The sequence below is a fragment of the Sminthopsis crassicaudata genome, chromosome 4 (genome assembly GCF_048593235.1).
Source record: "Sminthopsis crassicaudata isolate SCR6 chromosome 4, ASM4859323v1, whole genome shotgun sequence".
In the NCBI taxonomy this organism is placed as follows: domain Eukaryota; kingdom Metazoa; phylum Chordata; class Mammalia; order Dasyuromorphia; family Dasyuridae; genus Sminthopsis; species Sminthopsis crassicaudata.
In genome coordinates, this window is record NC_133620.1 from 338,878,296 (window position 1) to 338,904,523 (window position 26,228).

Below are 26,228 nucleotides of genomic sequence, written 5' to 3' on the forward strand. Positions count from 1 at the left end.
CCACCTGAATATTTTACTTTCCTATCTTCTTATTGAAACTCACCATGTCTAGCTTCCAACTTACCGCATTCATATCGATACCATTTGTGTAGGACCAAGCATGCTGAAAATATTCCTCAAGGCGCTGACGTAGTGGGTTGGGGATCTGATGGAATCTGATGAACTCCTTGACCCGAAGCATCTGGGTGTGGTAGCGAGCAGTTCCTGAGTAGAGCCTCTGGATGATGGCAGACACATTGCCAAAGATACTGGCATACATGAGGGCTGAGGGAAAAAACAGAGGGTGAGTCCCCAAAACTCAGCAGCCTCAATAAACTGAATTTCGAGAGTGAGCTCCTAGATCCACTGAAGCACTCTTCCTTTAAGCCCTCTGCAACTTCAAACAACTTCATAGCAGCACCACCACTAGTTAGTTTTATATCCAAGGCAAAGAATATAATTTTGCCTACCTTTTGCATCCATAAGCAAGTGTATCTTTTATATTTTATATTCCCAATGCTTCTTTACTTTAGTGCCTTCTCTCTGTTAGTTATTTCCCATTTATCTTATAGATAGCTTGCTTTATTTCTCCCTCCCCATTAGATCATAAGCTCCTTAAGGACAGGAATTTTCTTTAGTCTCTTTTTGTATCCCTAGCACTTAGCATAGTACCTGGAACATAGTAGGCACATAATAAATGATATTTGATTGGTTTTTTCCCCCCTTTGATTTTGTATGTCTTTCCTCTTTGAATTTCTGAGAAAAATGTCTAAAGTTCTTGTAATAGTCTTGGGGCCCAGGTTTTCTGAGGCAATTTGTTTAGGTTTAGGTTCCCAAGGAGTTTTCTTAGGACCACCTATTCTCCCCAGGTTTCCACAAAGATGGAGAAACAAAAAGTCAGGAACCATCAACCACTTTGGTGAAACACAAAACCCTATAGATTTTCTAATCTACCCACTTCCACTTGCCAATCTTAGTCCTTAACAAAATAAAACAAAACAAAAAAATCTCCTCTAAAGCACAGTAATTTTTGAATTCACTTGAGAAGTTTTTGGCAGAAAATCACTATGAGTAATCAGTATTTCCTCTTCCCTCTCCTTTTCTCTCTCCTGGGATCTTCTGGCCTAGACATACTTTGTTTCAAGGAAAAAGGAAACAAAAGAGGGAAAATATTTTCTTTTAATTGTGTACATTTCACTCTTACCCTATTCAAAATCTTTTTTCCTGAAATTATCTTCAATTCTGCCAAATATGATATTGTAAATAAATCAAATTATACATAATTAAGTTACAGGTGGTACATTTATAATCCAGGATTAAGGATGCTGGTGGTGAAGGAACTAACAAAAAATGATTTTTAGATTTAAAGGGCACAAAAAATACTGAGAGATAACATGACATAGTGGACAGAGGGCTAATCTTTGAGTTAGGAAGTCCTATGACAGATACCTATTATCTGTTTGATTATGGAAAAGTTCCTTAACTTCTTGGAGTGCCAATTCTCTAAGACTTTAAAGATACTTTTAAATTAAAAATAAAAATTTTAAATTAAAGATAATTTTAAATTAAAAATAATTGCTGGTCTTTATTAGTGGAATCCATGTGGATTATATTAGTTTCAAACAAACAAACAAACAAACAAAAACTATAACCCCTCCCTCCCTCCCCCTCTGAAAATCTTCCAGTTTCCCTTCCATATTTGTTGTTTCCCCACATTTAGAATCTTAAATTTTTGGGAAAGGCTTATATCTCTCCCAGTCAACAGCACACCTTTCATTATATTTGGAAATATCTCACAGAGGACTTGGAGGCTTCTTACCCCTTCTTGACCCCCATCATACCACCACCAAAGAAGTTTTTTCTATTCTCAGGTCACCTTGGTCAGAAAAAAAAAATCCCACAGAATATCCAGGACAGTCATTTCAAAAACAAATAACCACAAAAGTGGAACTTATCTAAATCAGTGGGAAGAATGGGACTTTTTTTTTTTTTTTTTTTTTTTTTGGTGGGGGGTGGGGGGTGGAGGTGGGAGGGGAGGTGAGATCCCAGGAAGAGTTCCCGGTTGGAAACAGACAAACTAGACTAGAAATAAAGACACTCCATAGATATATAGTCACTACTAGGAGCCAATTTCAAAACTGGCGATTGTGAGAACCATCCCCAAGGAAGTAAGTGAGTGGAGGATGAGCAGAGGACAGAGCAGAACAGGAGGGAAGTCTTTGCCCCACGGGGAGCTCTCACTCACAGCCAATGAGCATCACGCAGATGGAGAAGATCTTCTCGGGGTTGGTATTGGGGGACACGTTGCCGAAACCCACGCTGGTGAGACTGCTGAAGGTGAAGTAGAGGGCGGTGACATACTTGTCTTTGATGGAGGGGCCCGAACCGAGGTCACTGTCATTGTAGCGCTTGCCGATCTGGTCGCCCAGGTTGTCTAGCCATCCGATCTTGTGCTCCAGGTAGGGGCGCTCCACGTTGCCAATGGCATACCAGATGCATGCCAGCCAGTGGGCAATGAGGGCAAAAGTGCACATGAGGAGGAAGAGCACGGCTGCGCCATACTCTGAGTAGCGGTCCAGCTTGCGGGCCACTCGCACCAATCGCAGCAGCCGGGCGGTCTTTAGTAGTCCGATCAGGGTGGTGGTCTGGCATAAAGGTAAGGGTGACAGATAAAGGCGCTGGGCAAGCAGCCCAGGGCTTGGGAAGACAATGGACTCTCATTCACTCCGTCACTCACTCACTCGCTTAATTTCAACAACACATTGTTCCAACACCTGCACTCTTTAGGACATTGGGAGTGCTGAGATGAAAACTGACACAGTCCTTGTGCTCAAGTGACTTACAATCTACTAAAGACAATAATACATCTACACAAATAAATAGGATACTAAGTAGAATATGATAGGGGACAAGGGAAGCCAAGTAAAGTGCCGAGAGAAATTTGAGGCAAAGGGAGAGATTACCTTCACCTGGGGAGGGGAGGAGATCATAGAAGGGTTGATGGAGGAGATGAGAGATGAGCCAGGCCTTAAAGGATGAGAGATGGTTCAACAGATGGAATTGGGCAGGAGTCTAGTCTAAATATAGGGACCTTCTTTTTTAAAATAATATTTTATTTCTTCCCCAGTTACACGTCAAGAAATGTTTTAATATTCATTTTTCTAGTATTAATATAATAGATTTGATTTTTTACTTAATATTTTATTTTCCCCAATTACAGATAAAACAATTTTTAACATTTATTTTTAAAATTTTGGAATTCCAGATTCTCTCCTTTCCTCCCAACCTTCCTTTCCCCAATTGTGAAAGCACATATAAAGTTATAGAATTAATTTTTACAAGGTTTTGAGTTTCAAATTTTTTCCCTCCCTCTCTTCCTCTCTTCAAAGGGACCTTATTAACAGACAAGTACAGAAGAAAGCAGGCTGAGACTGAGAGATGGAGAATATTTCAGGGTAGCTAGAATATGGGCTATATGAAGGGGAATAATGTAAAATAAGGCTGATATCTAGGGGACAGGTGAAAGGAGGGGAAAATTTAGAACACAAGGTTTTGTAAAGGTTAATGTTGAAAAATTATCCATGCATATGTTTTAAAAACTTTAATTAAAAAAAATTAAGGCTGGACTGGTAGATTGGAACCAGACCAAAACACCTGAATGACTCTTTAAAGAGTTTAAATTTAATTGATAAGTAGTCATTTATTAATTCATTTGCTGATTCATTCATTAATTTATTCAATAGTTTCCATTCACTGACTTAGTAAACAAGTATTCAAGTGTCATACTTTATATACTTAATCCTGTACTTAGCACATAGAAGGACATGAAAGCAATTGAAAGAGATTGGGGACCAGGGAAAGGAAAGAGGAAGAGAACAAGCATTTATCAAGTATGTATTATATACCAATCACTGAACTAAAAGTTTTACAAATATTATCTCATTTGGTTCTTGTGGCAATCCTGGGAAATCGGTGCTATTATTATTCCCATTTTATAATCAAGGAAACAACTCATAGTGTCTGAGGGCCAGATTTGATCGAAGATTTTCCTAGGTTCCAGACCTAGTGCTCTACCTACTGTAGCACCCAGATATATATATATATATATATATATATACACACACACACACACATATATATATATATATATACATATATGTATATATATATATATATATATATATATATATATATATATATATATATATATATATATATAATATATATAGTTGCTGTTGTTCAGTCATTTAGTCATGTCTGTCTCTTTGTTACCCTATATGGAGTTTTTCTTAGCAAATGGATTAAAATAAACAGATTAAATGAATTGCCCAGTGTCCACAACTAGTGAATATCTGAAGCTACTTTTGAACTCAGGACGTACACAGAGCTCTATCCACAGCCATCTAACTGCCTCAACTGCTGTATCTACCACTGAGGAAATTATAAATTAGTTGGGGGAAATGAAACATAAAATGATAACTGACTCTGAACCCATAGGGTGTTTTCTTGGCAACAATACTGGAGAGATTTTGCCATTTCCTTCTTCAAATAGAAGTTATAAGAAGAGTTATAATGCAATAGTGAGGCTGTAGATAATAAGTGTTTATGCTAGCATTAGGATGTAGTATATATAGTAAATTAGAGTGCAGGACTTAAAGTTCTGTTTTAATATTTTATTTTTCTTAGTTATATGTTAAACAGTTTTTCACATTTGTTTTTAAAACTTTGAGTTCCAGATTCTCTCCCTTCCCCCTTCCATCCTCTCATTGAGAAGGCAATGTGAAGTTAAGCAAAACATTTCCATAAAAGAAGTGTGGACTTGAAGTCCTGTATTCAATGTTGCCTTGGACCCTCAGAACTGAGAGGGTCACATAGGCAAATCACTTTACTTTTCTGGAGCTCAGTCAATATCCAAGACTCACTGACCAAGTCATGGCTACATTATGGTCCAAACAGCTTATACACAATTATATTAAAATCTAAGGAGTATAGAATTTAATCAGAGTGAGGTAGTTTGGAAAATCTCTTCAGAGGTGAGGTCTAAACTTGTGGCTTTCCTTCCTAGGTCCTAAAGGGAGTGTGGTTTAAGAGCCTGAAAGCTGGGATAGTGGAAGACTAAGGGCTGCAGCTGCTATATCCTGGAAATTATTGTTATTGTTGTTTGTCCTTCATTCTTGTAGAGGACCATGACATCAAGAAAGTGATGCCATGATATACAAGTGAGTTGTATTTAAGTAAGGAAGGGCTGGGCAAAGTTATCACCCTCACTTTCTCCTCCAGAGCCACCTGGGTACATGGTAAGATATTGATCAGGATGACTAAAGTTGGCCCTGGATGCAGTGGGAAAACTTGGCCTTTTTAAAGCTAAGATCTTTTTTTAACAAATCTCAGTTTGGCTGAGACAATTAAAAGGGGCCATTCTTTGCCTCAATTCTTACCTAGCTCCACTGAATGCTGGAAATAGAAGCTTGGAGAAAGAATGGAAATGGGCAAGATAAAATTCTAATGCTCCAGCCTGCTGTTAACTGTTCCCCTGGAAGGAGGAACACAGTCTTATAAAAATTGTATCAGTAGTATTGAAGCTGTCTGTAATAATTCCTAAAGAAAACAAAAAAGGATTTTGTTTAAATTATGTATGTATGGCTAATGTGCATAAGTTTTGCTTGACTTCAAATGTATAATGAATATGTGATTTCTTGACTTTTCAAGGGGTGAGAGTGGGGAACAATGGGAGGGAGAAAGCTTGGAACTGAAAAAAAAAACATTTAAAAGATGAATTATATTAGGGGTAAGTGAAGAATATGTTTGTAGTTGAAATGATATAACAAATGACAATGAGAATGACTAGTCAGCTCCTATTTTGTTTCTGTGTTATTTTCTAAGGACAATGATCTAGAACTGGGAAAGGGAGAATTAAAAATGTTTAATGTAAAAGGAAGCCTAAGCAAAATAAAGAGGTTACTGGGAAGCACAAATTTAAAATTTTTTTATGGATAGATCCACACAATCCAAAAAAAAAGTTTAGAGGACTGACATAATTAGGATATGATTGATGATTTTGAAAGAAGTTAGGGAGTGAAAGAGTAATTGTGAGTTAGGAGAAAGATAAATTTTTCAATTTTTTGAAAAAATAAGAGGTTGTATGCTGCAGATTATAGACCAAGGATGTTGATTTTTATTCCTGTCAAACTAGAAAGATTCTTAACCCAAATCTGTGAATTTGTTTTTAAAATATTTTGATAATAATTGGCATCCTTCATATTTTATTTTATGCATTTCAAAACATTCTGAGAAAGGATTCATTGACTGCCAAAGGGGTTGGGACACAATAAAAGGTTAAGTACTCCTGTTCTACAATATATTAGTATGGGAGTATGGGAGTACTTAGGTATAGTGGATAGAGGGCCAGGCATGGAATCAGAAGGACCTGAGTCTGACCTCAGATACTAGCTATTGGGTATGTCACTTAACCCTGTTTGCTTCAGTCCACTGGAGAAGTAAATGGCAAACCACTTTAATATCTCTGCCAAAAAATACCAATAGGGGTCACAAAGAGTTGGGCATGAATGAAATGACTCAACAACAGCAATAAGTATTTGAAAAAGTCTCTCAGGCCATGTTTTTAGATAAGATGGAAAGATTTGATAGAAGGTAAAGGATTTCTTTTTGAAATTGGTTGAATGACTGGACTCTATAAACTTATAGGGAGGTCTTAGTGGAGTGTGTCAAGGATCAATCTGTCCTTGATCTATGTTTTTCAGTATTTTTTATCAATAACTTGGATGAATTAATATGCCTTTCAAAAATGTAGATAATACAAAGTTTATAGGGAAAGTAGACATGTTATTTGGATGATAGTACCTGGTACATAGTAGGTGCTTAATAAATGTTTATTGTTTGACAGATTTTGGGTCAAAAAGATTTTTAAAAAGCAAAAATCATATGTCAAATAAAATTTGAAAGGCAGCAGAGTAGAATGAAAATTATACTTGATTGGAAATCTGGATACCTTGGTTCAGATCCCATCTTTTCTACTTATTGGCTGTATAAAGTTCTTTTCATAAACTTTGACCTCAGTTTCCTTTTCTGAGAAATTAATAGATTGGACTAGATAGCCTCTGAGGTCTCTTCTAGCATTAAATCTATGATCATATGAATAAAGTGAAATTTAATGGAGATAAATGCAAAGTTCAGAACTAAGCCCCTAAGAACTTTGCTCTCTGGCCTAGAATATGAAAGTTATAGTTAATTGGATTTGGAAAAAGGTATTTAACCTTGCCAATTATGGATTAATAACATTGCACAACATACAGGTAATCCTTTAAAAAAAAAAAGAACCTTAGGGATGTCTAAGATATTTGAAAGAAGGCACTATGTATATAATTGGGGGGAAGCAAATCAATTGGGATTAAGTGACTTGTTCAGTGTCACACAGCTAATAAGTGTTAAGCATCTGAGACCATATTTGAACTCCGGTCTTCCTGACTTCAGGACTGGTACTCTATCCACCATGCCATCTAGTTGTCCCAAAAAGGCACCATATTGAAGTGGAGAGAATATTAGATAAGAAATCAGAAGAACAGCACAGAAACTATGCTGTTTACTTGCTTTATGAATTCATTTTTCTGGACTTCCATTTTCTGGTCAATAAAATGGGAATATTTTATGATCTCTAAGATTCTTTATAAATTTAACATATTATAAGCTATTGATAAAGGAAAATCCAGGGATATAATTTATGTGTCTCATGATAGTCAAGGGAGGTTGGTAACCTAGTATCTTTTCTGGGGAGGGTATCTCTCACCTCATCAGAACCAGTGTGGAAGATGAGAAGGTCAAAGGGAATTGCAGCCACCATGTCGATGAGAAACCAGCCCTTGAAATAGTGCACAGCAATCTTGCCCGGATGGCTAACCACTTCATCATTGGAATTGACATAAGTGGTTCGGAAGTTGATAATAATGTCCACGATGAACATAATATCCACGAGGAGCTCCACCACACTGAGGGGATTACAAGAATAGCCACAGTTCCAGTATCTGGTCTCCTCTTGATCGTTGAGTAGGAAGGCAGCTGAATAAGGAGTGAAGACGGCTGTGTAGATAACCAAAAGAAGGATCAGCCAGTCCCATACAGCCTTAAAGGGACTATAATGTAGGATGGTCCAACGGTGAATTCGGGGAGCCTGCAGCTTGTACTCAGGAAGTACGTCTGCACCCAGGGACAAGACCTATGTGGGAAAAACAAAAGAACAGAGTCTGGATTCAAATAGGTACAATAAATGATTTCAGTGGCAGAAAAAGTCTGTGAAGGGTGAGCATGAAGAGAAAAAGTATGTAAGGGAAGAAATCTGTGATGGGTAAATGAGGTGATGAAATCTGTGAGAGGGTAGCCTAAAAGGAGTTAATATTAGTGAGAATGAATATGAAGGATGGAAAGTGTGAGGGAATAGTGATAATAATAATGTTTACATGGTGCTTTAAATTTTGCAAAATGCTTTATAAATATTTTTTATTTTCACAACAATCCTGGAAGATAGAGGCTATTATTAGCCTCATTTTATAGATGGGGAAATTAAGGTAGGCAGCTTTGAAGGTAGGCAGGGTTACATAGTAAACATCTGGGTCCAAATTTGAACTCTGGTCTTCCTAACTCCAGTTCCTGTGCCCTACTGGACAGAGTCTATAAGAGATAAGTGAAGGAATATTCTGTCAGAGGATGTATATTAACAAGAGTAAATATTAATGAGGAGTAAATGTGAAGGAATGGTGTCTTTGAGGGATGAGGTCTGTGTGGGGATGAGTCAATCCACTGGTTAAGTAGATAGGGATAGGGTCAGTGACTCTTTAATATGAGGGTGGACCTTTCACTATAGCCAATCTTCTACCTAGATGAGTAGAAGCAGAATTCAATTGTGCTATCCCTGAAGAAAAGCTGACCTTTTCAACATCAACTTATTTTAATAAACATAGATGTTCACATGTATGAAAGAATGGGTTGCTTTATAGGATTTGCCAGAGGGTTCTTTTAAATAGAGCATTTTAAATCAGGTGTGATTGATAGAAATTCAATTTTTGCCCAGCTTTTCATAAGAGCTTCTGCTTTCTAAAGCAAGTCACTAAATCCATAAAACCAGCATTTCACATATGCACCCATGTTAAGTGTATGTGTGTACACATCCAATCTGAGCTTCATTCCTCTGTTCTCCACCTCTGTGACAGTCCACAGGAATATGATGGAGCGAAGTAGAATAGATAGTCGGGATTGGGGAATCAAACACTGGGAGTTTGCCCTAGCTCTCAAAGCCAAGAAAGCTAAACAACAAACAACATGATGGAAAGCAAAGCAGCAACAATGGACAAACAATAGTTGGAGACATGATAGTGATACATAGAATAATCCAACTACAGATGAAGTCATGCTAGGAGAGGAGCAGCCTGTGTCCCAGATAGTCTGACCCTCATTTCCATATAAGGTTGGGAGGAAAATAGATCCCAGTAGAGGGGCATCATGTTTATGGGTGACTGGTGATTATGGTGATTACCACATGGTGACGAAGGCCAGCATAGATTGAAAATGGAGGTACAGCTTTACAGGAATGGAAATTGCCACGCTAAGGAAGCACACCATCTGGAACAGAAGCATGCCCCTTTGGACATTGATGTGGTAAGTCCCCATTTATGCTGTTGTAATTTTGATTCTGAGGAAGGAACCAGACCTATTATTTATTTTTGTATTTCCCCCTGGATTTTATTCTGAACAGAATAGGCACACTCAAATAATAGATGATAAATGAATGAGTAAATGAATGAACAAAGAAGTTGCATCCCTAAAAAGGGAAAGAAAATAGTGTATGTTAACCAAAAGAAATGCCAGGGAAGAACAACAGAACAAGCAACTACCAGGACATTGCATGTAGTACTATCCTTGCGGTCTAGACTCATAGGTCTTTTCGTAACTTTAATAAGTAAAACCATGTTGGTTGGGGGTCCAAGTTAAACACACTTCCTGCTTTATAGAAAATGGCACCTTCTTTGTGTTCTGTACCATGAGATGCCAGTGTAATAAGAACACTGATGACAGTATATTATAGTAGAATTATAGTATGTCAGAGCTGGAAGGAACCATAGAACTCATCTAGCCCTACCCTTTCATTTTACAGAAGACACTGAGACAAGACCTGAGTCCAATTCTCTCCTTTTACAGATAAGAAAACTGAAGGGAATTGATTTCCACATCCTCAAAGAATCATATAAACAAAAGAGGTCAAAAACAAATTCAAGGTCAAAATACCCTGAGAGGATTACTTGACAGGGGTCAATAATGGCACTAACAGTTTGGGGTCTAGGAAGGGAAAACAGGCATGGGCAACTCTGTCATGAAAATTGCTGGAAAATTGCCCTTTGCCTCCCAAAGTTCCCCTGATCACTCAGGTACTGCCCCTAAAGCATAGATCTAATTGTATCACACACCCGTCAGGTCCCCTTCTCTCTCCTCTATTGATGGCTCCCTGTTATTGTCAGGTTAAATATTTGGCTTTTAAAGCCCTTTATAACCCGGCTCCTTCTTAACCTTTTCAGTCTTTTACACTTTCCTCTCCTCCATGGGTCCAAAGGAACCTAGCCTCCTTGCTATTCCTTATATAAGATATCCCTCATCTCCATGCATTTTCTCGAGCTGTACTCTATGTGTGGAATGCCCTCCCTTCTCATCTTTGTCTCTGCCTACCCTGGCTACTTTCAGTTCTCAGTTAAAATCTTACCTTTTGCAAGAAGTGTTCTTCCATTCCATTCCCTATCCCATTTAATGCTAATACCTTACCTCTTTGGCTTATTTCCAATTTCTCCCATACATATCTTGTTTATATATAGTTTGAATGTTGCCTCCCCCTTGACATTGTAGGTTCTTTTAGAGCAGGAACTCTCTTGTGCACCTTTCTTATACCACTATCATTTATCCTAATATCTGGCACATCTAATAAATACTTGCCAACTTGACTTGATTTGCATCCTTTTTCCTGAAGACATCAGCATGCTCATGTCTATCTTGTGCTCAGCTCTTTCCCGATTGTTTGTAGAACTAACAACCAGGAATTTTGTTTGAATGGGAAATATTTCCCTCTCCCAATTTCCCACCCCTACTTTCTCCCCAACCCACTGGGGTAGGGATGTGCTCCACTCACCCTATCTGGATTTCCTTTTAGCACTTGTTCTTTAAGCATCACCCCAGAGTGCTCCTCCCCCCGCTCCATCTCATTGAGGGATGGGGGTAATGGAGGGTGAAAGAAAGAGGGATTTGGTAGGATAAGGAGAATAGGACTGAAGAGCTGTGGATCTAGATGGGAGCATCATGGTGTATGCATGCAACTAGACCCTGGGTAGATAGATACAGGGAAGGAATTGATTTTTTCCCCTGTCTGATGTGGTGACCTCCAGAGCTAGATGGGAGGAGTTCCAGGAAGGGAAGGAACAGGAAAGTCCTCATGCCTAGAGCAAAAACTTGTCAATATTTATCTAATCATCTTTGTCATCTCTCCACCAATGACCCTTCCATCCACAGAGAGACGGCAACTGCCAACAGCACCAATGTGTGAAGATGACCTGTTGTCTAGCCGTTGGAGGTGGTCAGCCTGGGATATGGAAAAGGCAACTGGCTGATTGGGGGTATTCACCCTGGTTTGGAGGGTTTGTTGTCAGTCCTCCATTCTCAGAGAACTAATGATGTCAGGAAGGTGATGTCTTGATTCAAAAGACTAAGATTTGCTGTGCAAAGTCATCTGCCTCACTCTTCAAGTGTCCTGGTTCCTTCTCTCTGGGAGATGAGAAAGAAGTGAGGAGTCCTATCTGCTGATTGTTGCCATACAGCCCCACAGCTATTTGGTCACGAGGAGACTTGAAGTTTAGAGAGGGGAAATTACTTGCTTGGGTTATGCAAGAAAACAAGTCTATTTAACTTAATCAAATAGCTAAGGGGAAGGATTAGGGCAGTTTCCAAGGCAAGAAGACATTTCACCATAGATTCAGTAGAGTAGAAAATTTCAAGCTTTCCTGAAAAGCATCTGGATAGTACACACTTCATCTTGTTATCTTTCTGCCTTAGCTGGTTTCCAACTCTCAAATCAGACATTTCCTTTCCGAAAGCACCATGTTGGGGAAAAAGTGTAAGACTCACAGGTAAGAAATTTGACTTCAGATCCTCATTCCAGGATTAAACTACACAACTATGAAAAACCCTGAGGCTCAATTTTCTCACCTAAACTTTTTGAGGGAAAGGATGATTTCATTTCACTTAGGACAATGGTTGGTACACAGTAGGTACATAATAAATGCTTGTTGATTTATCTGTAAAATCTGGATAATCACACTTGCTTGACCTAACCCACAATCATATTGTGGGGAAATTGTAGAGCAGTATGTATGGGAATTGGAGCTGGAGAACTATGTTCACATCTGATTCTGTCTCTTATTGCCTTTGTAAATTTGGCCAAGTCATATTCTCATTCTCAAACCCCAGCTTCCTCATCTACAAAATGGGAAGGTTGGATTTAACTACCTCCCAATTCCAAGTCTCTGATCTCATTACCTTAAAGGGCTATGAAAATGAACTGTTAAATTATTAGAAGTAGGTAGTGTGCAGAGCCTGGTGTCTAGAAAATCTGAGACTAAATCTAGCCTCAAACACTTACTAGTTATGTGACCCTAACTGTTCAAGTCACTTAACCACTATTTGCTTCAGTTTCCTGTAAAATGGAAACAACAATAGCATCTACCTCCTAGGATTGTTGTGAGAATCCAATCAGTTAATAATTATAAAATGTTTGCTACCATGTTGTACTATGTAGATATTATTATGATTTATTATTGTTATTATTAAAATTATTATTATCAACTTCTCAACATTCATTTGGAATTGGATTTGGCAACTTATAATGTTTCTTCCATCTCTAAATCTACGATTCTATTATTTCCCAAACACAAGGAGGATAAATCCAAGTTTAAAACCTGGGGAAAAGAAGGAGGCAATTAAGGAAAGAACCTTTTCATTCTTTCCTCACCCAACCCCCCTTTCTCTTCCCTTTTCACTTTCCCTGATCTATCTTCTCACTTATTCTCCTTTATCTCCAGGGAAAGGGATAAGACAGTGTCTGCTGGTCCCCTATATGATTCATCTTTTACTCTGTTCCTGAGAATAGCTCCTTCTTGGTAGTGGCTATAGCTGGCAATCCCTCCTTTCTACCACCTTATAATAGCTACAAGTTCTCTTCCACTTGACAGCCTATTTGGTGCTATCCTTGCCTTCTCCTTGTTCTTCCCACTATCTCCAAAACTCAGAGAACAGAGCATTGGTGGTAGCTATATCTTGGAAGAGGGGTAAAAACTAAAACCTGGAGGGTTTAGCTAAAGTTGTGTCTTTCCCAAGCTCAGTTTGTCCAGCAGAATGTTCTCAGGAACAGAAACCCAAAGTGATTTTCAGGGCTGCTAAGGAAAATTTTTTTATCTGAAATAAGGCTTTTCTCCTAATCCTCTCTGCCCTCATTCATATATACCATACTTGTCTACATGAGACAATGCTGTTCCCTTGGGGCCAGAGTTGAACCATAGACCTCAGAACTGGCAAAGAGATATTGACTCATCTGTCAAGATCAGTCCCTTGTGGGATTACTAGCATGGTACAATAGCCTTTGAGATACTTGAGACTGTCTCACAGAATTACTGAACAACTTGCAGAATCATGGCTCCCGGGTTATTCTTTATATAGACCATAGGATGTAGTGGACTAGAAATTGTCAGTGTTGATTTGTGGAAGATTCTATTAGTGCGTAGGTCAGGGATGTATGACATTTAGAAATGACAAAAGCATTAATTAAAAAAAAAGAAGAAAAAGAGTGAATAAAGTAAGACATAGCTCCCAGCTTACCAGCCCTTTCTCCCCTCCCCTTGGCCAGAGCCTGAGTTACTATGCAGACCAGATGCTTTACCTGGAAACCAGGGTGAGTCCTTTCATCTCTGCCCTTCCCCCCATTATCCTAGACAATACCTGCCCAGGCTAGCTCCATTACCTGAGTGACTTTCTCTGTGACATTCTGGGTGCGTTCCACCACTTTGTGTGGGGCGATGATCTCGATCTCAGTGGTAGAACTAGATGGATGCTTTTCCAGGTTGAACTCCACAAAGTTGAGTGTGAACTGGGGAATCTGGCTGATGGTGCGATATTTGACTTGGTCCGCATCAGATGCAGAACTTTGCTCACCTAGCTTGTCCTTGGAGCATTCTGAAAGCATTATCTCCATTAGAGCAGGCAATTTCATGGCCTGAAGGTCAGGGCAAGGAGGCTGAGATTCTCTACTCCTCCCCACCACCCTCACAAAAGTTTTCTTGGGAAGTTTGCTAGGGGGTTGTCTGAGTTCAAGGGCATGGGTAGAATAGGTGAGTGGGGATATTACAGGCAACATGAACAGAACAAGATGACAAGGTGAAGATTTCCCCCTTCCCTACTGAGTAGTGGTACCTCTGTTGTGGACATTCATCTTTCCCCTTACCTCCTCCCTTTGGTTATCTCACCAGAGTTTAGGAAGCCTTGGGACAATAGATGCTGGGTCAGACTTCGGCTACTGCGCTTGGCCAGGAGCTGCGCCAGGTCCTCAAAGTTGAGAATGTACATGATGACGTTTCCTTCTTCATTCTTTATGGGTACCACATCCACCAGGCAACGAAAGCATGAAGCTGTAGACAATTAAGGAGCACAAAGAAGCTGGGGATGCCAGTCCAGCTAGGTATCCTAACCCTGAGAGCCAGGATAGGGACCCCAAGTAATCCTAGCCTCTTTCCTGCAGTGTGATTGAGAGAAAGCCAGCTCAGCTTCAGAGATGACATGGCCAATGGTGGGAGCTCTCGAAGATGGTGGAGCAAAGAACTCTGATCTCTTTGAGAGTATGATCTTAATGAAGTCCTAAGGATGGATATTGGAGAAAAACAAGGGAACTTTCTTCTTCCCTTCACCCCATTACAAAGAAGTTAACTAGGGAACTTGGGAGGTTCCTATGGCTGAGACAATTTCAAGAGTAAGTGGAGCAGACAAACAAGGCTAACATGTATAACATACATTATAGAGTATGAAATCTGCCAAGGATTGTGCAATCCTGGGCGGAATCCAGGGCCTGGCAGATGAAAGTTGTGTTTTGGGGGTGGGACTGGGCCCCACTTCCCAGGATAGTGGCAGAGAGAGCAGCTAAGCTGGTCATTAGAGGGCTGAAGTGGCATCAGGGCTTGGGAGGACTGTGCTCAGCTTCAATGGCTCAGAGCTTAATCTTCGAGGTTTGTTCTGTTTTAATTAAAATTGAACAGATGGGGATTAGATTAATGCAGTTGGGCAGTTGGGGGAGGAGATTTAGAGCCTTCTTGGAACCACTGGCTGTCCTTTACTCTTCTTTGTCTCCCTCCTTTCCTTTATTTTTCACCCAAGCAACTCTCTACCTTTTATCTTGGGTAGTATGTTCTGGAGGTATATCATGTCACATTCCTGTTCAAAAATTTTTAAGACTCTCTTCTTTACCCACAAGTGTACAGAACCCTTATTTTGGCATTCAAGCCCCTGTACAATCTGCCTCTGGCCTATTTTTCCAACTGCATCTCTACCACTCCCTCTCACATACACAACAATTCATTTCATCGCTCTAAAGATTTCATATCCTCATGGATCTAAACATAGCTTTACATAGAATGAAAAAATACCTTAGAAATCACCTAGTCCCATCTTTTCATTTTAAAGATGAGAAAACAGGCCCAGAGAAGTATAGTTAAAGCTGGAGATCACATAGGTTATAAATAGCAAAGCTCGAACTCTAACTCTGTTATTCATGCCCAACCCAGGGCTCTTAATATTTCAATGGATCAACTATGCCATCCTGTAAAATCTATACCAAGGTCTACCCAAAACATTGGAAGCCTCTAACTGCAACTTTCTCTATTTTATGTTTCTCCCCTCATTTATAGCTTAACCCCCAGAAAAAAGCTACTCCACACATTGCTCTACTTCCATTGTACTCATTCATTTCCCTACCTTTTGTGCTTACTAAGTGCCTGGCACTGTGCTGAGTGCGGAGGATATAAATATAAGCAAACACATGTATGTATATTTATGTATGCTTATGATATACAATGGGATGATAGAACACAAGCCTCTTTGATGGAATGTAAGCTCTGTATTTTTGTCTGTATTTCCCCCTAATTTCCCTCTCCATATGCATAGTACCTGGCACATGGTCATTGCTTCTTAAACTTGGGGGCAGTTAGATGGCACCTAGAGATTTGGCTGTGGAATAAGAAGACCTGAATTCCCAGCTGGTGTTAAATACTTACTGGCTGTGTGACCCTGGACAAGTCACTTAATCCTAAATCACAGGATCAAAAGAGACAATATTTATAAAGTACTTAGCATAATGCCTAGAACATAGTTGGCATTTCATAAATGCTTCTTTCCTTTTTGTGTTTATAGGAGCCATAGTATCTCTGTAAGATTTGGCATCTCTCCTGCGATTTGTTTCCCCATGACCTCCAGATACATTGGGTCGTTTGTTTACATATAGCTAATGTCTGAGGAGGATTTGAACTCAGGTTTTCCTGACTTCAGCTCTAGTGTTCTATTCATTGTACCAGTTTCCTTTTTCCATCCCTAGCTCCCAAGTCCTGGCCAGTATAACTTTTACAATTAGCTCTTCTTCAACGAGGATAAGCAATTCTCAGAGCTCACCCCATCTGCTTCCTGTACTCCTCTTTCTGCCTGAAATATATGGCTCCAAGATATGAAGATGGAATGGGCACTCATTTGAATATGGAAATCTTCCTCCAGATTTGGCTAATAAAATCAGTTATGGCACAGCTTAGTGGAACAAGACCTAAGGTCTAGCAGGAATGGCCAAGCTGCATGGATTTGAGCTATCTTCTGAGATGCTCTGGTATCTGCATTTTTTTCTTAGTCTCAGTTCATGGGCATTTGACCAAAGGAAGAGGTGGGTCCCCAACCTCAGCATCTCAGAGCCAATAGCAATAGAGATTCAGAGCTAAAGAGCAGAATTGGTAGAGACCCCAAATGTATCTACACAGTGTAGATAAGCAAATCCAACAAATGTCCTTCATCCCTCCCCTGTGAGCAAGAATCTCTAAAGTCAGATTACAGTCTTCAAAGCCCCAGGTTCTCATTCACCAGCTGCTGGGCTTGGCTCCACAGGGAGACATTCACACAAAGGAGCTCAGAAGCAGAATTTTCAGGAGTAAGTCAAAAGAGGCCACTTGCTGCTAGCTCCCTTGATAGCCCAGATTTTTGGACCTGCCCTGTCTTACTCTGCCCCACATCTGGCCTTAGGATAAGCTTTCCATGCTCAGTTGCAGTAATTCTTTGGAGCAGTCAAAACCTTTAAGAAAGTCACACTCCACTTCTGTATTATAGTTTCTTTTGAAAATAAAGAGATAAAGCTTCTGAGGTCTCTTCTACCTGAAAATTCTGTAATGAGATAATTTCTGAGGTTTCTTTCTATTTTTACAATCTATAGTTCTGTGACACCCATTTCTTCAGACACTGAATAACTTTCTGTAGCCAGAGTTAGAATTTCCCCCTTCCCCTGACCTGTGGTTCTGTCCATTTCTAGTTAAAACAATGTTAGTTGGAACTGTTTCTTAAACTTAGGGTTCAGAGAAACAGGTAGGGGACCCTGCCCTAGAAGGGATATGGTTGGTAGGAAGAAGGTGGTTAGCACATTGTCTCTACAGAAGTTGCTTTTTTCTGGTATGAGCCTGCTATATCTTTGTTGGTAAATTATAGAATTTGAGAATATTAGCAGAATGGGATCTGGGGCCATTGTCATACCTCTTCTCAATTACCTATTTTATATATGAAGAAATTAAGGCTAGAGAGGTAAAATTAACTGTCACCTAGGGAAGACAGCCTGGAATGGGGAAAAGAATAATGGTCTTGAGGTTCAAGTTTTCCTAATAAGCTGGGTGACCTTGAATATATCTTGGCACTTTTCTAAATTTTAGTTTACTCATCTAATTTACTCAAATGAGAGTTTGACAGATGATTAGATAAAGGAGTTAGTGAATGAATTAAAATTTGAGCCTTCTGGCCCCCAGACCAATGCTTTTTTTTTTTTTTTTTTTTTTGTATGTTTCCCTATTATTCACTCATTTGGAGCAGATGGCAATATAAGCAAGTCTAAGGAGTTTATAAATCCCACGGTATTCAACACTCTCCTATTCCCTGACAACAAAGTAGTTCCTGAGAAACGTCAAACCCAGGATAAACAAAAGGACACTAATGTATAATTAGATAGGTACATAGTCATACGGATTCACGCTCATAAAAAACAGAGTTGTACAAACAGACATAACCTCCAATTGGTATGAATCCATGTCTTAAAAGGAAATACAGATGTGATTGGGAAAGAGGAGAGAGAGTAGAGAGAGGAGACGAGAGAGAGAGAGAGAGAGAGAGAGAGAGAGAGAGAGAGAGAGAGAGAACGAACTTTTTTTCAAACTCCTATAATGTTGCTCTATGCATATTGTACTCCCCAGAATGCCAAGCAACATAATTACAATATATCTGAGCTATAAATATTTATGTCCCCTTCATTTTTATATAAGAGACCCAGAGAAAAGAGGTAACCCCTCAGAGATCACATGGCCTATGAGTAGCAATCAGGATTCAAATTCAATTATCTCCAGTATTTTTTGCACCACACATGTCCATTTGGCTCAAAGTCCATCATTACCATACTGGGTTGATCTTTGCCACAGTTTTTCCAACTATGAAACTAAGTAATCATCTACTTTAGCTTCAAGTCTTGGTAGCCCCAAAGAGGGGCCTGGGAGACTCCTCATTCCTCTTTTACCAGTCAATTTAATTGGCCTTAGCCTTAGCTCCATTCCTGTTTTTCTGTCTGTGTCTGTTTCTTTTCCCACTTTTGGAACAACTTTCTAGGGGAGATAGGACTAGCTTTCTAACCTTGGCCTCTTCCATCCTTCCGATAGGGAAGAATTCCTTTCTCATCTTTTCTCTTCATCTAAAAGATGACTGTCTCAAACTCATTTGTTCAGGTGGGCTTCTTCCCCTCTGCCTGCCCATTTCTGTTTTCTCTCTTTCTCTTGTCTTGGTTCCTTTTTTTTTTCTTTTCCCCTCTCCCCCTCCCTTCTGCTGCTCACACCTTCTCTCCTTCCTTGCTCTGTTTTTCCCCCACTCACCTCACTCTGTCTCTCACCCCTTCCCAACTCTGTGTGAAATGCTCAGGGGTGGAGAAGGTAATAGAAAAACAGAAAGATCCCCACCTAGAAGACAGATTCTTCTCCTCCTCCTTCCCTTTCTGACCTCCTCTGTCATCCCTAATATTGAGGGCATGGGTTAGACAAAGTATTCTCTAGAATAAGGGGGGAACCCCTAACATTAAGAGGAAACTGACACTCCCAGAAAAGGACCCTAGTTTCTTTTCTTTCAGATAACTTCTGTCAAGCTAGTCCAAAACAGGCTGCCTGTACTTTTTTTCTTCCTTCAGGGTTCTGGGATCATAAGTCTAGTTCATTCATCTTAAAAAAACACCTAGATAATCCAAATGGAGCTATGACTAATGAGCTTGAAATCTTATTGATATCTGAGTCTTTCCTTTTCCTCCCTATCCCAAAACAAAGACCTATCTTCAGCAGTGAAGTCCTGCTCTAGAGATTGACAATACCCTGAATGCATTTAAGTTAATAATTTACTCATAGAACCATAGAGCATAGAAGTCATCCTATCTGATCTTCTCATTCATTTGACAGATAAGGACTCTGAGACCCAGAAGGAAATGAATTCTTCAAGATTATATAAGAAGTTGTGAAGATTGATGATTAGAACTCTGATGCCAAGTTTAGTACTCTTGTTAGAATTCATGGACTAAATCGTTAACGTTTTTAAGACTCCCTAGCCCAAAAGCAAAACTCCCCTCACTACTTCAATTTTTCTTATTTAGTCTATGGCAGTGGTCATACTGCCCATCTTCGCTATGACATTATCTCTTATTCAGCCCCAAATCTGGACTTGTATCCTGTGGTTCAATAAGTGTTCTGGCAAAGGGGGAGGCTTCTGAAGTCACAAACTTCACTATAGCTAGGCATCTCTCAGATAAGAGAGCTTATTGTCTTTGGTAGGAAAGTATGATTTCTCCCAGCTTCCTCCTTTCTCCCCCCCCCCATTCTCACCCTGATACCTCTTGTCCTCCTGGCTTTCTCTCTCTTGATTGCTTCACTAGCCTTTCATTTACCCTTTGAAATTTTCCTTTTTGTTTCCCTGAGACTGGAGATAGATATGACCAAGGAAGGAGTCTTTGAACCTTATCCTTATATTAAACTTTTTCAAACTGCCATCTCAAACTGTTTTTCTATGATCCATGGATAAATCTTTGGTTTGAGTCCTGAAAATGAAGTGAGGATGAGGAAGGTAAGGATGGAATGCTATGATCTTACCTAAACATTGGTGGGGGAAGTAGTGTTAGGTTCCTAGGAGAAAAGCCTGGCTGAGCCCATCCCTTTCCAATAGATCCCCTTTACATATATTCCTTCTTCCATCTCCTACCTTTCCATGACTCCCAACTTCCATCAGGTTCCTCACTAGTCCTATAAATCACTAAAAGAGGGCTGAGTACAAGATGAGATGGGAAGGGTAGGTTTAAAAGGAAAGGGCTAGAGTCTAGAGTTCCAGGGTCCACTTTTTGACTATGTGACTTTTCATTTACCTATCCTTTTCTGGGTCTTTCCCCCGCCCCAGATAAACAATGGGAAAGAAAAAAAAAGGTTCTTTAGGAATTGTTAAGGGAACATTCATTTATCTGCCTAGAGAGATGGGGCAGAAAAAAGGTTTGTCAATAGTCAATTAGTGTTTTATCTTGCATCATTTCCCCCCATACCTAGGGCTTTTAGGGTCAAACAACATGGAGACTTGTGGAGACAGGATACTGACAAGGGGAATAAATAAAAGATTAAAAAAATGGGCTGCATATGAACATTGGTGAAAAAGGACTATGTGGTCAGAGTAGACCATAAAGTGAATATTAGCTAGCAAAGCCTCAAAACTTTTCCCTGGATAATACTCTAGACTCCACATCATAAATACTTAACTCAGAACTAGACATCAAAATGCTTCAAGGATTAAAAAATAGAACAGATTGTCATGAGAATTGGAAGGCAGAAAGAGGTTTTGTAGGTACTTAGTTGTATGAGTGGCTGCCTCTTCCCATCCCTGGAAAGTCCTCAAAATACCTGAGATGAATTTGGTACACATCTGCCTTGAGGGAGAATGATTAAGATGATATTGGATTCTCTCTCCCTAATCCAATATTTTCTCAATTTATTCTAGTTAAAGGGGAGTAGTCTTAGGTGAAAGTCAGCATAATCTGTGGGAATATATGTGGAAACATTTATTTCTCATTTCCATGTGATCTTTCACATTTCTCTGAAACTCCTTTCATTCCGTTTTTCTTGGTCATCCTCTCGTTGATCATTCAAGACTATACTTTTTTTCTGCCCCCTTTCAAAGCACTTTAGCTGTTCATTAAGGGAGCAAAATCAGCAATTCAGTATGATCCTATATTTGAAAAAAGGGCTTAAGTTTAAACCATATCCATAATTTATGGCTTTTACACTAATTATTCAGTCCAAAAAAAGCTTGAAATTTTCTATTGGCACAAATAGGAAGTTTGGAGTTCCTTCTCATAACCTACTCCTCACCCCCAAGATATTTCTCCTATATGCTCTACAGAAGAGAGATTGTAGTATACTAGAAAGAATTCAAGATTAGGAATCAAGAACCCCTCAATTCTAGTGCTGATTTACTGTTTTCTTGAATGAGTAATTTCCTCCACTGTAAAATTGGGGGACACAGGTTGAGATTATATAATCTTTAAGGTTCCTTCAAGTTCTGATAGTTTATTATTCTAAGCTTTGAATCATTCTCATCTTGGTACAGGTAAGTGACCAGTGGGTATGCCATGAAGAATCTAATTCCCATCTCCTATTTTGTCCTTCTGTCCAAGTTTCTTCTGTCCCTTCTTGAAGTTCTGATGCTTTTACAGTAGCCCACTTTAGGGGGTGATCTGATTTTGGGGTAAATAAAAACTAATTCCTATAACTCTGTTGTGGAAGAGGAAAGATAAGGTTCTTGCTGAGGAGCCCCAGACTTAAGAGCTGAAATTCATACTTATTTTATATATCACTTGGTCCTGGTAATCCTAGGATGCTGGGAATATAATGGAATTTCCAGGCCAGAATCTTAGATTTAGACCTGGAATGGACTTTACAGACCACCTAGTCCAATTCACCTGTGCTACAAAAAGAAAAACTGAATCTGAGAGAGTTTTAAATAATTTGCCCAAGGTAAATGGGGTGCAATTTGAATTCAGGTCCTCTCACTAAATCCAGCATACTCTTCATTGTATCAAACCCAGCTCCTCTTTTCTTTTGCCTGTCTGCATTTCCTGAAGCACTAGAACTGGTAGAGACCTTGAGGGAAAAGATGAATGACCTGAGTTCCCTAATCCCTGCCCACACAGAGGGAGATCAGTTTATTTCTATCCCAGCTCTCTGACAGCTGGGGCTATAATGAATGAGGACCGCAGGCACTTCCTAGGCTTGTCAGCCAGGAGGTTAAGGGTAGATGGAATAGGAAGGAAAGGATAGTACCAGAAAAGTCCCCAGGACACAGATTATGACTGTTAGGCAGTCAATCCCTGACCAGACCAGAAGTTTGAGCAAGGTCTAGCCCCATTTATGACCATGACATCTTTCGTCTCTACAGGGATAAGAAATATAACCAAAGATGGCTTGTATGATTGTTTTTTTTTTTTTTAACAGCTAGAAAGGACCTTAATGACCATCTAGCCCAATCCTGTGATTTAAGGGTAAGAAACTGAGGTCCACAGAAGGGAAGTAATTTGCCCACTGCTAATTGACTAAAAGGAACACAGCTGGAAGTAGAACCCAGGTTTTCCAATTCTACATCCAGAGTTCTTTTCACTATACCTCTATATCCCAGATCAAGGAGTAATGTCAGAATTCCTCATCTTGCTGACTCTAGATCCCTGTTCCAATTCCCTAACTCAGTTTTTGACTGCTTAAACACATCACCTTAAAATTCAGAGAAATCTAGAACTGGAGAAAGCTTTAGGAATTATTTAGTTCAATATTCTCATTTCTACAGTGGAGGAAATGAGGCTCAGCATGACCCTATCCTTTCTCCTACACTCCAACAGGAGCCCCGACCTTACCATCCTTTCTGTAATAGAGGATCTCCAGCTTTCTTTCCTCGGCACCCAGTAGAGCCTGGGCCAGTTGGGACACAGCACTCTGTGGAGTATCGGGGCCAGTGAGGAAGTCACAGGTACAGGGTCGCTGCATCACCTCCATTCGGGAATAGCCAAAAAGCTGGCAAAACCCATCATTGCAATAAATGATGGCACAATTCTCAATCTGAGCATTGGCAATCAGGAACTTTCGACCTAAGAAACAGGAAGAGATCAATGCTTGAGACTGAGGTTGGGAGATGAATTAAGGTTAATAAATAGGACAGGGAAAGGGGCAAGGGAATGGAGGATCAAAAATGGAAGAAAGGTTGTGGGCATCAGCCAGGTTGGAATCAATAGGTAGTGACTAAGAATGTGTCAGGGAGAAGCGTAGGTAACAGAGATGAAAAGTTTGTTAGGGGAGAAGAATGTGGGAGCTATAGACTCCCTCAGAGGGGCTGGTGCCTGGAAAAAGATGGAAATAAACAGAGAGGCAAAGTCACTGTTCTTGTGCATGATGTCAGCTGAATAATAATTTTTTGTTGAATTTAATGGAAACATTGCATTTTATTTAATTATTAAAAACAAAACAAAACAAAAAAACAATTAAGCACAGAGAGGAGAATCTTCTTTCTGTGATCTCCACAATTGGGGAAAAATTTAGGGATGATAGTGCATAGGGGAAACAGGATAGATTGCTGGTAGGTTGATGGAGTTTCAGAGCTTGAAACAGGCAGCATCCTACTTACCCCCACTCCCACTCTCTTGGGAGAGTTGTAGAGAACACCCCAGGACACAGAACAATTCTTTCCTGCTTTCCTCTTTCTCTGTTCCTTGCATTTTGGAACTTTCCCATTCCCCTCAACCTTTTTGATTCCCTCCCGACTCCCGACCATTAACCCTCCCAGAAAACCCTTCCATCCTCAGAGGTTTACAAGCTCTCGCACACTCACTCTGACCCTCGAATTTTCGAATGATTGTGTCCAGGTAAGTGTTCTGGGGCGCCACATGCCCCCTGCGAATCGGCATCCTTTGACTACATGGGCCCAGGAGCCCGGAATCCCGAACCTCCGACTTCTGCCTGTCAGTCGAACAGCCAGAGGCTGCAGGTTACTGGAGTTAGGTATATACTACCTCCAAAGGGAGGGCTTTCCCTATTCCCGTCAAGGTGCAGGGGAGCTGCGGGCTTTAACCTCCACCCGCAGCTCCCCTGAAGTCCTGCTGGGTTAGCCCCACTTTGCTACTTCCTCCGGAGGCTGAAGACAAGATGCCAAGACTCCGGGAGCTGTCCCTTTCACGGTGCTGAAAGGAGGAGCTTGGGAGGGAGAGGAGGCAGGATCATGGGCGGGGCCTGAAAAAATTAGGGGGCTTTTTTGGTAGGAGGATATCAGGAACGAGCTCAGGATATGTATGTGTTTCCTTCCCAGGACCATTTCATAAAGCATAATGTTTATGGTCCTTCTGGATTTGCTTTGATCAGACTAATACTTCACCTCTCAATCAGACTTTTGAAGAGAAAGTAGAAAGATAGTTTGGGAAGGAGCCATGGATTCACAGAACCTTTGAATGTCAGAATTGAAAGGGACCTTAGAAGTAATCTAGTCTTCTCCATTTCAAAAGAGAGAAAATAGACCTAGAAAAAGATTTTCCTAAACAACAATCAATAGTGAAGAATTGTTAATCTAGGGCTTTTCTTCACAGCAATTCTGTATTTTTAAGTTGGTTTCTATACCTATAAATGATGTTGTTGTATTAAATGTCCTCTAAAGTTTCTAATAGCTTAAAATTCTAAAGGAAGAGAGTGAGTCACCAGTCACTCCCTCTTTGGCTCAGCAGCAGATCAATGTCTAAGCTATGTTTCTTTTTCTCACTCTTACCCTTTGTTGAATATTTGAGGTTATTTGGGTGAAAGAATATGACAGTTACTTAACAAGCAAACAGGGCACTGTCCTGGATTCTTTGGGGTAAAGAAAGAGACAAAAGATTCATATTATAGATTGTTTTGGAATTGTTTGAATAGGTTGTTTGTTTTATCCAACCCTCTCATTTTACAGATATGGAAATGAAATCTCAGAGAGATTGAGTGACTTACCTAACGTCAAACAGGTAGTAAGTGGCAGAGCAAAAATTAGTTAATTTATCCATTAATTAAGTCCAAGTTTACTGATTCCAAGTTCAGCACTCATTTGAGAGCTTGTGTTCTTATTTTGTCAAAACAAGAATAACCAGCCTAACAAAAAGACAAAATAATTTTTAAAAATTCAACAGACTGAAAATGTGTTAAAATATAAAAAAGTAGCTGGGAAAGAATAAGGTTAAACTTAAAAGTATTTTTAAAAGCAGTTTTGATCAAGGTCTTGAGAAATATATGGTTTGGGTGGACTGGCAAAAGGGGAATTTCTTGTGATGGGAAATGCCCTAAGCAAATGTATAGATAGGTATAATGAAGTTGTGTGGAAGTAATGGCAAGAAGATTTAAAAAAGAAGATGGTGCTGGTCTGGAGATTTGGAAGTAATAATGGAGATATAAAGAGCCACTCAATGGAGGATCCAGAATGTCAGCTGTGTAATATATATGGTACATCATGAAACACAAGGCACTGTGGTAGGAGTGCTGCAGTATGTTCGATCCATATTAGTGTGCTACCTTCCTTAACTCTATATATTCTACTAATTAGTCATGGAATGTAGTATGTAAATTATTTACTGGGTAGTGCTCCCCTTGAGATACCAGCCCAGTAGCCCCTTCAATTCATTTTTTTTTTTTTTTTTTGATGAATGCATGGCAGTCTCCCAAGAGCATAGCTATTTGGCCACTAGAGAGCACCTGTAACCACTTATATTCACCTGGTTCCCTCCTTCTCTTCCTCCACACTTCCATTTTCATAGCATTAAATGGTTAGTCAACTATGATATGTAAACTAGGGAATTATATGAAGCATTGCTTTCA

General features: G+C 39.7%; 1 protein-coding gene across 1 annotated transcript in view; it reads right to left on the reverse strand.

Moving 5' to 3' along the window:
- KCNH6 (potassium voltage-gated channel subfamily H member 6) overlaps positions 1–24,442 on the reverse strand; it is a 43,298-nt gene extending 18,856 nt beyond the window's left edge. Inside the window, exons 1-7 of the mRNA XM_074264753.1 lie at positions 24,232–24,442; positions 23,264–23,494; positions 14,541–14,702; positions 14,039–14,250; positions 7,784–8,209; positions 2,225–2,624; positions 65–264 (exon numbers count right to left, since the gene is read on the reverse strand). Coding sequence (XP_074120854.1) covers positions 65–264; positions 2,225–2,624; positions 7,784–8,209; positions 14,039–14,250; positions 14,541–14,702; positions 23,264–23,494; positions 24,232–24,307 — 1,707 coding nt within the window. The 5' untranslated portion in view covers positions 24,308–24,442. The remainder of the gene's footprint in view (positions 1–64; positions 265–2,224; positions 2,625–7,783; positions 8,210–14,038; positions 14,251–14,540; positions 14,703–23,263; positions 23,495–24,231) is intronic.
- Positions 24,443–26,228: the final 1,786 nt, after the last annotated feature.